The sequence below is a fragment of the Salmo trutta genome, chromosome 2, assembly GCF_901001165.1.
Source record: "Salmo trutta chromosome 2, fSalTru1.1, whole genome shotgun sequence".
NCBI classification, from domain to species: Eukaryota; Metazoa; Chordata; class Actinopteri; order Salmoniformes; family Salmonidae; genus Salmo; species Salmo trutta.
This window is the reverse complement of record NC_042958.1, coordinates 45,688,566-45,702,669: the sequence shown is the minus strand read 5'-3', so window position 1 is coordinate 45,702,669 and position 14,104 is coordinate 45,688,566. Positions and strand designations below refer to the sequence as shown.

Sequence of the window (14,104 nt, the reverse complement as noted above, 5' to 3'; positions counted from 1 at the left end):
TCCAGATCCTGAACTAATATGATGAAGAGAAGCCAGAATTGGCAGATAAACGCTGTTACAGCCAATATCCACAATCTCAGCTGCAGACCCATCCACTACTAACGTAATGTGGGGAGCAGACTTTAAGGAGGAAGGGACGAGGGAGATGTGGAGAGCAGGCTTTGAGGAGGAAGGGACGAGGGAGATGTGGAGAGCTGGCTTTAAGGAGGAAGGGACGAGGGACATGTGGAGAGCAGGCTTTGAGGAGGAAGGGACGTGGGAGATGTGGAGAGCAGGCTTTAAGGAGGAAGGGACGAGGGACATGTGGAGAGCAGGCTTTGAGGAGGAAGGGACGAGGGACATGTGGAGAGCAGGCTTTGAGGAGGAAGGGACGAGGGACATGTGGAGAGCAGGCTTTGAGGAGGAAGGGACGAGGGACATGTGGAGAGCAGGCTTTGAGGAGGAAGGGACGAGGGAGATGTGGAGAGCAGGCTTTGAGGAGGAAGGGACGAGGGAGATGTGGAGAGCAGGCTTTGAGGAGGAAGGGACGAGGGACATGTGGAGAGCAGGCTTTGAGGAGGAAGGGACGACGGAGATGTGGAGAGCAGGCTTTAAGGAGGAAGGGACGACGGAGATGTGGAGAGCAGGCTTTAAGGGGGAAGGGACGAGGGACATGTGGAGAGCAGGCTTTAAGGGGGAAGGGACGAGGGAGATGTGGAGAGCAGGCTTTAAGGGGGAAGGGACGAGGGAGATGTGGAGAGCAGGCTTTAAGGGGGAAGGGACGAGGGAGATGTGGAGAGCTGGCTTTAAGGGGGAAGGGACGAGGGACATGTGGAGAGCAGGCTTTGAGGAGGAAGGGACGAGGGAGATGTGGAGAGCAGGCTTTGAGGAGGAAGGGACGAGGGACATGTGGAGAGCAGGCTTTAAGGGGGAAGGGACGAGGGAGATGTGGAGAGCAGGCTTTGAGGAGGAAGGGACGAGGGACATGTGGAGAGCAGGCTTTAAGGGGGAAGGGACGAGGGACATGTGGAGAGCAGGCTTTGAGGAGGAAGGGACGAGGGAGATGTGGAGAGCAGGCTTTGAGGAGGAAGGGACGAGGGACATGTGGAGAGCAGGCTTTAAGGGGGAAGGGACGAGGGAGATGTGGAGAGCTGGCTTTAAGGGGGAAGGGACGAGGGAGATGTGGAGAGCAGGCTTTAAGGGGGAAGGGACATGTGGAGAGCTGGCTTTGAGGAGGAAGGGACGAGGGAGATGTGGAGAGCTGCCAGACATAAAGTGTAGGGTCAGTTTAGGCTATAATATCGTAATGAATTGATCCCATCAATAGTAATGTTGGCGGACGTACCAATGTCCCTGTCCCCTAAGGATGCCTGCCAGTCAACAGAAGGGTGGCTACTAGCTGTGGCCTACATTAGGGAGAGTGTAAAGACTGAGCTCCACATGTCCCAGGACAAGATGTACATTTCCATCAGTAATAAGGACTGTACCAAACCCTGTTCCTGTCTTGACTACAGCACCTCCCTCCTATCCTCAGACAGACAGAAGGGATAATAGCAAAGCCCAAAACCTCCCATTTGAAGGCTCTGTTAAAGAACCACCAACTACTCCCATGACATGACGTCCATCACTAATAAGCACTTTGAAGAGAGTACCACATCTCTGTTCCGGTATCACCAAGTCCCTAGCACCGGTCTTCTCTCCTCTGGCAGAGTACACAACTCTGATTCACTAACTCTGATTCACTAACTCTGATTCACTAACTCTGATTCACTAACTCTGATTCACTAACTCTGATTCACTAACTCTGATTCACTAACTTAACTCTGATTCAAATCAAATGTATTTATATAGCCCTTCGTACATCAGCTGATATCTCAAAGTGCTGTACAGAAACCCAGCCTAAAACCCCAAACAGCAAGCAATGCATGTGAAAGAAGCACGGTGGCTAGGAAAAACTCCAGAGGAAAAACTCCCTAGAAAGGCCAAAAACCTAGGAAGAAACCTAGAGAGGAACCAGGCTATGAGGGGTGGCCAGTCCTCTTCTGGCTGTGCCGGGTGGATATTATAACAGAACATGGTCAAGATGTAAAAATGTTCATAAATGACCAGCATGGTCAAATAATAATCATAGTAGTTGTCGAGGGTGCAACAAGCACGTCCGGTGAACAGGTCAGGGTTCCGTAGCCGCAGGCAGAACAGTTGAAACTGGAGCAGCAGCACGGCCAGGTGGACTGGGGACAGCAAGGAGTCATCATGCCAGGTAGTCCTGAGGCATGGTCCTAGGGCTCAGGTCCTCCGAGAGAAAGAAAGAAAGAGAGAATTAGAGAGAGCATATTTAAATTCACACAGGACACCGGATAAGACAAGAGAAATACTCCAGATGTAACAGACTGACCCTAGCCCCCCGACATATAAACTACTGCAGCATAAATACTGGAGGCTGAGACAGGAGGGATCAGAAGACACTGTGGCCCCATCCGATGATACCCCCGGACAGGGCCAAACAGGCAGGATATAACCCCACCCACTTTGCCAAAGCACAGCCCCCACACCACTAGAGGGATGTCTCCAACCACCAACTTACCGTCCTAAGACGAGGCCGAGTATAGCCCACAAAGATCTCCGCCACGGCACAACCCAAGGGGGGGCGCCAACCCAGACAGGAAGACCACATCAGTGATTCACTAACTAACTCTGATTCACTAACTAACTCTGATTCACTAACTAACTCTGATTCACTAACTCTGATTCACTAACTCTGATTCACTAACTCTGATTCACTAACTCTGATTCACTAACTCTGATTCACTAACTCTGATTCACTAACTCTGATTCACTCGCGCTCTGATTCACTCGCGCTCTGATTCACTCGCGACTCGCGCTCTGAACAAGTTCCAATGTCATCCTTGCCTTGCTCTGTGTCTGAAAGAACAGCTATTGCTCCACGCATAGTTAACTGTGTAACACTTAATCATTAAGAGACTCAACTAGTGGACCTGCCTACCAGACCATAATGGTCTATTTAGTGGTACTTTATAGGCTGACAAGTGGACCTTGGACCAGAGTAATGGACCTAGACTAGATAAGAGAACAACGTTAGGATCCTAGATAAGCTAGCTACACCCATCCTTGTCACCTTTCTTATTCTTTCTCCAGGGTTTTTTTCTGCACAGAAAAGGTTTGGGGCGGGCTGCCTACTGTAAGTCCAAACAATAATTTTTTATTTTTTTTTAAATCCATATTTTAGTGAAGATTAAACTTAAGACTAATACCAGATATAAAGTATGTAGACAAGATAATGGACCTATACATAAAAAAAAAACATATTCTAACTAACAATCACCAAAATAAAACTTTAGACCGAGAGAATCTCGTTCTCCAAAATGATGCTTTTCAGGAGTATTTTTGTCATGGCACGTGGCCCCCATTTTGAGTCATAAGCCATGGCAAAATGTGTAGAATAGCAGGAAATTAGCTTTAAAACAGCAACATTTTGTCTGCAGCATCTAAAAGATTTTGGCTGGCGAACGTGCCTACTGCCACGCCCTTGCCACGCCTACCACCTAAGCCCCATTTTGTTCCAGAGAGAACCCCATGTTGAATTCCAAGCCCTCCCTTTAGTTTTGCTCTGGTTTGGGTCCCTTTATATATTGCCTGTTGGTAGATCTCTTCCAGTCATACAATACGTCTTCATTGATCTACTATGTGGAGACAACGGAAGCTGTTAATTTTTCTGCCACAGTAATTAGTGGTTAATTAGTTGTCAGAGTAACCATCCATCCCCACCACACATCATACAGTCCCAGTGAGGATTAATCAATTCCCAGACCCTCCCTAACTTGCTCCTTCTCTCTCCCCTCCCTCCCTCCCACTTGTTGCTCCCTCTCTCCATCCCTCCCTCTCTTTCATCAACAGATTGTTAGTACATGAATAGTAATAATGCGTTTAACCTCGTTATTGGGGCCCATCAGTTCCCCAGGGGCCTCAATGAATAATCACCCTGCTATCTATCAATCATGTGCTATGAAACTTTCTCTCCCTCCCTCACTCTCTTTATCACTAATGTGTTCGTAAACCGTCAAGACACAAATCGCAGATTAAAGAGTCGAGTTGGCGGCAAAGTATTTTCTCCCTCCCTCCCTCCCTCCCTCCCTCCCTCCCTCCCGCTCCTACGTCTTTCCCTCTCCCCTCTCTATACGAGCACCCCTCCCTCCCTCCGTCCGTCTCCTTCCGTCTCCCTCCTTCCCTGTCTTCTGTCTTCTCCCTCTCTCCTCCCCCTTCCCTACACTCCGTCTCCCTCCTTCCCTGTCTTCTCCCTCTCTCCTCCCCCTTCCCTACACTCCGTCTCCCTCCTTCCCTGTCTTCTCCCTCTCTCCTCCCCCTTCCCTACACTCCGTCTCCCTCCTTCCCTGTCTTCTCCCTCTCTCCTCCCCCTTCCCTACACTCCGTCTCCCTCCTTCCCTGTCTTCTCCCTCTCTCCTCCCCCTTCCCTACACTTCGTCTCCCTCCTTCCCTCTCTCCTCCCCCTTCCCTACACTTCGTCTCCCTCCTTCCCTCTCTCCTCCCCCTTCCCTACACTCCGTCTCCCTCCTTCCCTGTCTTCTCCCTCCCCCCTCCCCGGCTATTCAGATGTCAGTAGGTCATTTGAATAACCCTCAGACTCTGACAGATATCCAATATATTGGAAACACAAGCCAGTGTCCCAGCTCGTTGATCAATATCTACTGTGTGTTTATCTCTGTTCATGCGGTAAAGGTGAATGGAAGGTGCCCTGGGGGAGTCCCAAATGGTAGCCTATTCCCTATGGGCCCTGGTCACAAGTAGTGCACTATAAAGGGTATAGGATGCCATTTTTGGACGCAGCCCTGGTGTTTTCTATGTAACCATAGCGACACAAAGCAGGAGCATAAAAGAAGAAAAGTGTTGCAGCTCAATAAACACACACACACACACCCCCATACACACACATCTTTACGTTTACACAGACAAGGACACTAACCCCGCACTGATTTTAGATAAGCAAACAAAACTGAGATTATACTATTTAACCACTATTTGAATATGAATAGTCAACAAAGGACGATAACAATATGTTTGCACATTCATGCTCATTGGTCCAGAACTAGGTCCATCATTTGTTTAATACACGCACCCCAATATATGAATGGAATAGTGTCCCAACAAAGAGCTGGAGGTATGAAACGGCATTATAATGACCATACCAACAGCTTGAGGTATGAAACGGCATTATAATGTCATAGTTAACCAGTCTGAATATATATATATATATATATATATATATATATATATATATATATATATATTAGAGAGTGAGTTGAGATGGGTTTAACCAAGCTAACCCCTCTTTCAACTGGAAATGGAACGTTCTAGATGGATGATCCCTATGTAGCTGATATGTCACCTATATCTCTGGGCATTCTGTTTGCATATCTCTCTCTGTACTATTCAGTAGTCTACACATGATGCATGGCTAGCTGTGGATGATAGTCCCTTGATGCGCACACACAGCACTCACACACCAACGCGCCTGATAGCGTCCTCTGGCTTGGCAACAGAATTACACTTCACTTGCTTTTCTATCCAGCCTCCTTTCCCCTTCCTCCCCTCGTTCCCTCGCCAAGAACCTATGAAATCGCTCCACTCCACTGGAATGGGATGCAATATTAATATTGTAAGAATTTCAGTAACCTACAATTCCCGAGCTGAAACTCCTGAGTCGAGGGCAGTTTTATGGTCAGAGTATGCTAATCCAAGGTTCAGACGAGGAGATTGGGAATGGTTGGGGGTGGTAGAGTGGGGTGGGGGGGGCTCTCCTTGTCTGAGGGGGAAAATATCACAATGGAATCTGCTTGAGTACTAGTAGTATCTATTAAAAAAATATTCATTGGAAAATGGTTGTTCAGTTCTCCTCTCCTGTCTCTTTCGTGCGTGTAAAATCCCTCACCATATTTTTTTCACATTTGTTTATTTATCCATTGTTTGTTCTTTAATATTTGGGCACTCCCCCACTGCTCTTAGTATGTTTGGGCGCTCCCCCACTGCTCTTAGTATGTTTGGGTGCTCCCCCACTGCTCTTAGTATGTTTGGGCGCTCCCCCACTGCTCTTAGTATGTTTGGGTGCTCCCCCACTGCTCTTAGTATGTTTGGGCGCTCCCCCACTGCTCTTAATATGTTTGGGTGCTCCCCCACTGCTCTTAGTATGTTTGGGCGCTCCCCCACTGCTCTTAATATGTTTGGGCGCTCCCCCACTGCTCTTAGTATGTTTGGGCGCTCCCCCACTGCTCTTAGTATGTTTGGGCGCTCCCCCACTGCTCTTAGTATGTTTGGGCGCTCCCCCACTGCTCTTAGTATGTTTGGGCGCTCCCCCACTGCTCTTAGTATGTTTGGGCGCTCCCCCACTGCTCTTAGTATGTTTGGGCGCTCCCTCACTGCTCTTAGTATGTTTGGGCGCTCCCCCACTGCTCTTAGTATGTTTGGGTGCTCCCTCACTGCTCTTAGTATGTTTGGGTGCTCCCTCACTGCTCTTAGTATGTTTGGGTGCTCCCTCACTGCTCTTAGTATGTTTGGGTGCTCCCTCACTGCTCTTAGTATGTTTGGGTGCTCCCTCACTGCTCTTAGTATGTTTGGGTGCTCCCCCACTGCTCTTAGTATGTTTGGGTGCTCCCCCACTGCTCTTAGTATGTTTGGGTGCTCCCTCACTGCTCTTAGTATGTTTGGGCGCTCCCTCACTGCTCTTAGTATGTTTGGGCGCTCCCTCACTGCTCTTAGTATGTTTGGGTGCTCCCTCACTGCTCTTAGTATGTTTGGGTGCTCCCCCACTGCTCTTAATATGTTTGGGTGCTCCCTCACTGCTCTTAGTATGTTTGGGTGCTCCCCCACTGCTCTTTAACAGATTATTCTTGGGTCTCCTGTGTTTTCTAAACCAAATGTTCCCTTGAGTTTATTCTTCCACTGTCCAAGTGTATCTCTCTCTCTCTCTTTCTCTCTCCTCATATCATTGTGACCATACCATCAGTTATAATGTAATGTTTTGCTGTTATTCATGTAACTGCTGTGGAATCTACTTCTGCTCTGGCAGTCTTCTCCATATAACCAATAACCCTTCCATCTCCTCCTCCTCCTCCTCCTCCACCTGATGAATCCCCCATTTTATCAACCATCCCTCCCCCCTTATCCCCTACCTACCTATTCATAAACTGTCCCTTCCTGTCCTCCCCTGTCCCGCCCCTCCCTCCTCTCCCCTCCTCCATCCCTCCATCCGCCCCTCCCTCTCTGCAGGACTTCTGGCAGGTATGGGGCGTGTCCCGAGCAGCATGTGTGTGTTTGAACCAAGGCCTGATCTGATAACTGTGTACTCTATTCACTGTACCTTCCTACTCTCTACCTGTAACTACCTCCATCTCTCTCCTTCTAATTCCTACCTCTCTCTCTGTACCTCTACTTCTCTCTGTACCTCTACTTCTCTCTGTACCTCTACTTGTCTCTGTACCTCTACTTCTCTCTGCACCTCTACTTCTCTCTGCACCTCTACTTCTCTCTGCACCTCTACTTCTCTCTGCACCTCTACTTCTCTCTGCACCTCTACTTCTCTCTGCACCTCTACTTCTCTCTGCACCTCTCTACTTCACTCTCCCCTTCCTCTCCCCTGGAGATCTTCCATATATACAGTACCAGTCAAAAGTTTTAGAACACCTATTCATTCAAAGGTTTTTCTTAATTTTTTTACTCTTTTCTACATTGTAGATTAATAGTGTTGACATTAAAACTATGAACTAACATATGGAATCATGTGGTAACCAAAAAGGTGTTAAACAAATCAAAATATATTTGATATTATTCAAAGTAGCCACCCTTTACCTTGACAACTTTGCACACTCTTGGCATTCTCTCAACCAGCTTCACCTGGAATGCTTTTCCAACAGTCTTGACAGTTCCCACATATGCTGAGCACTTGCTGGCTGCTTTCCTTCACTCTGCGGTCCGACTCGTCCCAAACCATCTCAATTGGGTTGAGGTCGGGTGATTGTGGAGGCCAGATCATCTGATCCAGCACTCCACCACTCTCCTTCTTGGTCAAATAGCCCTTACACAGCCTGGAGGTGTGTTGGGTCATTGTCCTGTTGAAAAACCAACGATAGACCCATTAAGCGCAAACCAGATGGGATGGCGTATCGCTGCAGAATAGTGTGGTAGCCATGCTGGTTAAGTGTGCCTCGAATTCTAAATAAATCAGACAGTGTCACCAGCAATGCACCATCACACCACCACCTCCATGCTTCACGGTGGGAAATGCACATGTGGAGATCATCCGTTCGCTAATGTCCATTGATTGTGTTTCCTGGCCTAAGCAAGTCTCTTCTTCTTATTGGTGTCCTTTTAGTAGTGGTTTCTTGGCAGCAATTCGGCCATGAAGGCCTGAATTCACGCAGCCTCCTCTGAACAGTTGATGTCTGTTACTTGAACTCTGTGAAGCATTTATTTGGGCTGCAATCTGAGGCTGGTAACTCTAATGAACTTATCCTCTGCAGCAGAGGTAACTCTGGGTCTTCCATTCCTGTGGCGGTCCTCATGATAGCCAGTTTCATCATAGAGCTTGATGGTTTTTGAGACTGCACTTGAAGAAACTTTAAAAGTTCTTGAGATGTTCTGTATTGACTGACCTTCATGTCTTAAAGTAATGATGGACTGTTTGCTTATTTGAGCTGTTCTTGCCATAATATGGACTTGGTCTTTTACAAAATAGAGCTATCTTCTGTATACCCCCCTACCTTCTGACAACACAACTGATTGACTCAAATGCATTAAGAAGGAAAGAAATTCCACAAGTGAACTTTTATGAAGGCACGCCTGTTAACTGAAATGCATTCCAGGTGACTGCCTCATGAAGCTGGTTGAGAGAATGCCAAGAGTGTGCAAAGCTGTCATGAAGGCAAAGGGTGGCTACTTTGAAGAATCTCAAATATAAAATATATTTTGATTTATTTCACTTTTTTGGGGGGTTACTACATGATTCCATATGTGTTATTTCATATTTTTGATATCTTCACTATTATTCTACGATATAAAGAAAAACCCTTGAATGAGTAGGTGTTCTAAAACTTTTGACCGGTAGTGTAGTTGTCAGTGGGGAGGAAACACACTGTAGAAGTTTCTCTGGTTTTATTGCATCTCAACTTTAGCAGAGTGTAAAGTGCTTAACCAAAGTCACGGGTTGTGTCCCCAAAAGGGACCCTATTCCCTCTTAAGTGCACTACTGTTGCCCAGAGCCCATTTAGGGAATAGGGTGCCATTTGGGGCACGATCTCACCACCACCCCAGCAGGATAGAACACTGGCCAAGCACCAAGTAGTGCATTAAACATGGATCCATTTCCATCAGGAATCATTGGATTGGTAATACAAAACCCTCCACAACTGATTCTTGGCACTGTGGATGTCAGAGTGGAATGGGTTTAGTGATCAACGGAAAGTAGGCCTAGTATGATTAAGATATAGAGAAACAGACAGATGGAAGGACTGGGAAATACAATACTGGGCCATCTTGGTGGGTTATCTTCTGCACCAGTACAACAGGGAAGGACGGAGAGTGCTTGTGTGCATACACAGACACCAAGTCATATATATCTATATCGATATCTGCTGCTGCCTGTATCTTCAGTGTCTTTATCTGTTACTCTGCGGGTTTATACCTACCCTCCCTGTTACGCTGCGGGTTTATACCTACCCTCCCTGTTACGCTGCGGGTTTATACCTACCCTCCCTGTTACGCTGCGGGTTTATACCTACCCTCCCTGTTACTCTGTGGGTTTATACCTACCCTCCCTGTTACTCTGCGGGTTTATACCTACCCTCCCTGTTACTCTGCGGGTTTATACCTACCCTCCCTGTTACGTTGCGGGTTTATACCTACCCTCCCTGTTACTCTGCGGGTTTATACCTACCCTCCCTGTTACTCTGCGGGTTTATACCTACCCTCCCTGTTACTCTGTGGGTTTATACCTACCCTCCCTGTTACTCTGTGGGTTTATACCTACCCTCCCTGTTACTCTGCGGGTTTATACCTACCCTCCCTGTGGCCAGAGAATTAGATACAGGATATACCTACTAGGTGACCTTTAAACAGCAGGGATGCGCCTTGTTTAACTTGTAGCATGGTGAGACACACCAAGACCCAGAGATATGGTGCGTGAACAGGAACAAGGCTGTCTGATACCTAGCAGGAAGGGAGAGTAGTGAGACAGTACTCACAGCCCTGTCTAGTGGAGGTCTGAGACCTAGCAGGAAGGGAGGGTAGTGAGACATTACTCACAGCCCTGTCCAGTGGAGGTCTGATACCTAGCAGGAAGGGAGGGTAGTGAGACAGTACTCACAGCCCTGTCCAGTGGAGGTCTGATACCTAGCAGGAAGGGAGGGTAGTGAGACAGTACTCACAGCCCTGTCTAGTGGAGGTCTGATACCTAGCAGGAAGGGAGGGTAGTGAGACAGTACTCACAGCCCTGTCCAGTGGAGGTCTGATACCTAGCAGGAAGGGAGGGTAGTGAGACAGTACTCACAGCCCTGTCCAGTGGAGGTCTGATACCTAGCAGGAAGGGAGAGTAGTGAGACAGTACTCACAGCCCTGTCCAGTGGAGGTCTGATACCTAGCAGGAAGGGAGAGTAGTGAGACAGTACTTACAGCCCTGTTCAGTGGAGGTCTGATACCTAGCAGGAAGGGAGGGTAGTGAGACAGTACTCACAGCCCTGTCCAGTGGAGGTCTGATACCTAGCAGGAAGGGAGGGTAGTGAGACAGTACTCACAGCCCTGTCCAGTGGAGGTCTGATACCTAGCAGGAAGGGAGAGTAGTGAGACAGTACTTACAGCCCTGTCCAGTGGAGGTCTGATACCTAGCAGGAAGGGAGGGTAGTGAGACAGTACTCACAGCCCTGTCCAGTGGAGGTCTGATACCTAGCAGAAAGGGAGGGTAGTGAGACAGTACTTACAGCCCTGTCCAGTGGAGGTCTGATACCTAGCAGGAAGGGAGAGTTGTGAGACAGTACTTACAGCCCTGTCCAGTGGAGGTCTGATACCTAGCAGGAAGGGAGGGTAGTGAGACAGTACTCACAGCCCTGTCTAGTGGAGGTCTGATACCTAGCAGGAAGGGAGAGTAGTGAGACAGTACTCACAGCCCTGTCCAGTGGAGGTCTGATACCTAGCAGGAAGGGAGGGTAGTGAGACAGTACTTACAGCCCTGTCCAGTGGAGGTCTGATACCTAGCAGGAAGGGAGAGTAGTGAGACAGTACTCACAGCCCTGTCTAGTGGAGGTCTGATACCTAGCAGGAAGGGAGGGTAGTGAGACAGTACTCACAGCCCTGTCCAGTGGAGGTCTGATACCTAGCAGGAAGGGAGAGTAGTGAGACAGTACTTACAGCCCTGTCCAGTGGAGGTCTGATACCTAGCAGGAAGGGAGAGTAGTGAGACAGTACTCACAGCCCTGTCTAGTGGAGGTCTGATACCTAGCAGGAAGGGAGAGTAGTGAGACAGTACTCACAGCCCTGTCTAGTGGAGGTCTGATACCTAGCAGGAAGGGAGAGTAGTGAGACAGTACTTACAGCCCTGTCCAGTGGAGGTCTGATACCTAGCAGGAAGGGAGAGTAGTGAGACAGTACTTACAGCCCTGTCCAGTGGAGGTCTGATACCTAGCAGGAAGGGAGAGTAGTGAGACAGTACTCACAGCCCTGTCTAGTGGAGGTCTGATACCTAGCAGGAAGGGAGGGTAGTGAGACAGTACTCACAGCCCTGTCCAGTGGAGGTCTGATACCTAGCAGGAAGGGAGAGTAGTGAGACAGTACTCACAGCCCTGTCCAGTGGAGGTCTGATACCTAGCAGGAAGGGAGAGTAGTGAGACAGTACTTACAGCCCTGTCCAGTGGAGGTCTGATACCTAGCAGGAAGGGAGAGTAGTGAGACAGTACTCACAGCCCTGTCCAGTGGAGGTCTGATACCTAGCAGGAAGGGAGAGTAGTGAGACAGTACTTACAGCCCTGTCCAGTGGAGGTCTGATACCTAGCAGGAAGGGAGAGTAGTGAGACAGTACTTACAGCCCTGTCCAGTGGAGGTCTGATACCTAGCAGGAAGGGAGAGTAGTGAGACAGTACTTACAGCCCTGTCTAGTGGAGGTCTGATACCTAGCAGGAAGGGAGAGTAGTGAGACAGTACTTACAGCCCTGTCCAGTGGAGGTCTGATACCTAGCAGGAAGGGAGAGTAGTGAGACAGTACTTACAGCCCTGTCCAGTGGAGGTCTGATACCTAGCAGGAAGGGAGAGTAGTGAGACAGTACTTACAGCCCTGTCCAGTGGAGGTCTGATACCTAGCAGGAAGGGAGAGTAGTGAGACAGTACTCACAGCCCTGTCCAGTGGAGGTCTGATACCTAGCAGGAAGGGAGAGTAGTGAGACAGTACTCACAGCCCTGTCCAGTGGAGGTCTGATACCTAGCAGGAAGGGAGGGTAGTGAGACAGTACTCACAGCCCTGTCCAGTGGAGGTCTGATACCTAGCAGGAAGGGAGGGTAGTGAGACAGTACTCACAGCCCTGTCCAGTGGAGGTCTGATACCTAGCAGGAAGGGAGGGTAGTGAGACAGTACTCACAGCCCTGTCTAGTGGAGGTCTGATACCTAGCAGGAAGGGAGAGCAGTGAGACAGTACTCACAGCCCTGTCCAGTGGAGGTCTGATACCTAGCAGGAAGGGAGAGTAGTGAGACAGTACTCACAGCCCTGTCCAGTGGAGGTCTGATACCTAGCAGGAAGGGAGAGTAGTGAGACAGTACTCACAGCCCTGTCCAGTGGAGGTCTGATACCTAGCAGGAAGGGAGAGTGGTGAGACAGTACTCACAGCCCTGTCTAGTGGAGGTCTGATACCTCTGCTCTTCTTTGTTCTGCGTGTAGACCTTTTCAGGGAGTATGAAACACTATGCAACAATATGGGTCAGGGTAGACTGGCGCCAGGGCACGGATTACATCACCTGCTACACCCGTGTGTGTGTGTGTGTGTGTGTGTGTGTGTGTGTGTGTGTGTGTGTGTGTGTGTGTGTGTGTGTGTGTGTGAATGATCAACCACACAGGACCATATGCTAATTTGAGTGTATCACAACAAAGTACTTGAAGAAGACAAACGTCAACACTTACCAAGCTGAGACGCAATAATAAACTTCTACTCTGTTAGTGCTGAATGACAACAGTCCTTTTCCCTTGTGTTATATCTCTCCCTCCCTTTACTCTCTCTTTCTCCCCCCCTTTACTCTCTCTCTTTCTCCCTCTCTCTTTCTCTTTCCCTCCCTCTTTCACTCTCTCCCTTCACCCCCGCTTCTATGCTTCCATCTTTCTCTTCTGTCACCCTCTCTCGCTCTCTCCAGCCTTGTCCAATGCTTTGGCGCTGCTGTAGCTCTTTCCCAGCATGCTCTGCTCCTTGCCTGTGTCTGAAGAGGAGACCGTACTGTATGTAGTACTGTATGTAGAGCGGCACGGGTCTGCAGGTTATAGCTCCCCCTCTCTGCAGCCAGCATGGTGGCACCACAGGGTGATCTAAACCCAGGAAATGAATCATCTCTCCATTTGCTGGATAGCTTCTTATGGTCCTGGTCCAATACTTTTACTGGGTTGGGGAAACAAAGCTACTTTAGAATCTTGTTTTCAACAACCCTCTAGTGTTAGGTCAGTGATTATGGTTGCATCCCAATTCTCCAACGTTCTTTTGAAAGTGTACACTTGTGCTTTTAAATCCAAAGCTACTTCGTGCTTTCACCAAGCCACTAGTGTTCGATCAATGATACCTCAAGAAAGAAGGAAGGGGGCATTTTTCCAGCCTTGGAACAGAGCCCAGAACATAGAATTAGAATGGATAGAACATTCTACTCATTCTATGTATTTGGCCCATTGAAACCCCTTTCTTCTATTGATAGAATCCCAGCACTAGAATGATTCTATTGATAGAATCCCAGCACCTGTGGCCTTTATCGCTCTGTGATGCCACGGCAACCACTATGTGTCATGTGACTGGTTGCGATGCCTGTCACTCACAAAGGAATGCTGAGGGGGCTGCTGCCATGGAAACAAACATGCCTGTTGTC

General features: G+C 48.6%; 1 protein-coding gene across 4 annotated transcripts in view; it reads left to right on the top strand.

The window, feature by feature from the left end:
* Nucleotides 1–14,104, top strand: part of micu1 (mitochondrial calcium uptake 1) — a 128,899-nt gene that overhangs the window by 42,729 nt on the left and 72,066 nt on the right. For 2 of the 4 annotated variants that reach the window (XM_029702771.1, XM_029702762.1), the window contains exon 6: nt 7,279–7,290. The exons of the other annotated variants lie outside the window; for them this stretch is intronic. In XM_029702771.1, coding sequence (XP_029558631.1) covers nt 7,279–7,290 — 12 coding nt within the window. The remainder of the gene's footprint in view (nt 1–7,278; nt 7,291–14,104) is intronic. 4 annotated transcript variants of the gene reach the window in all.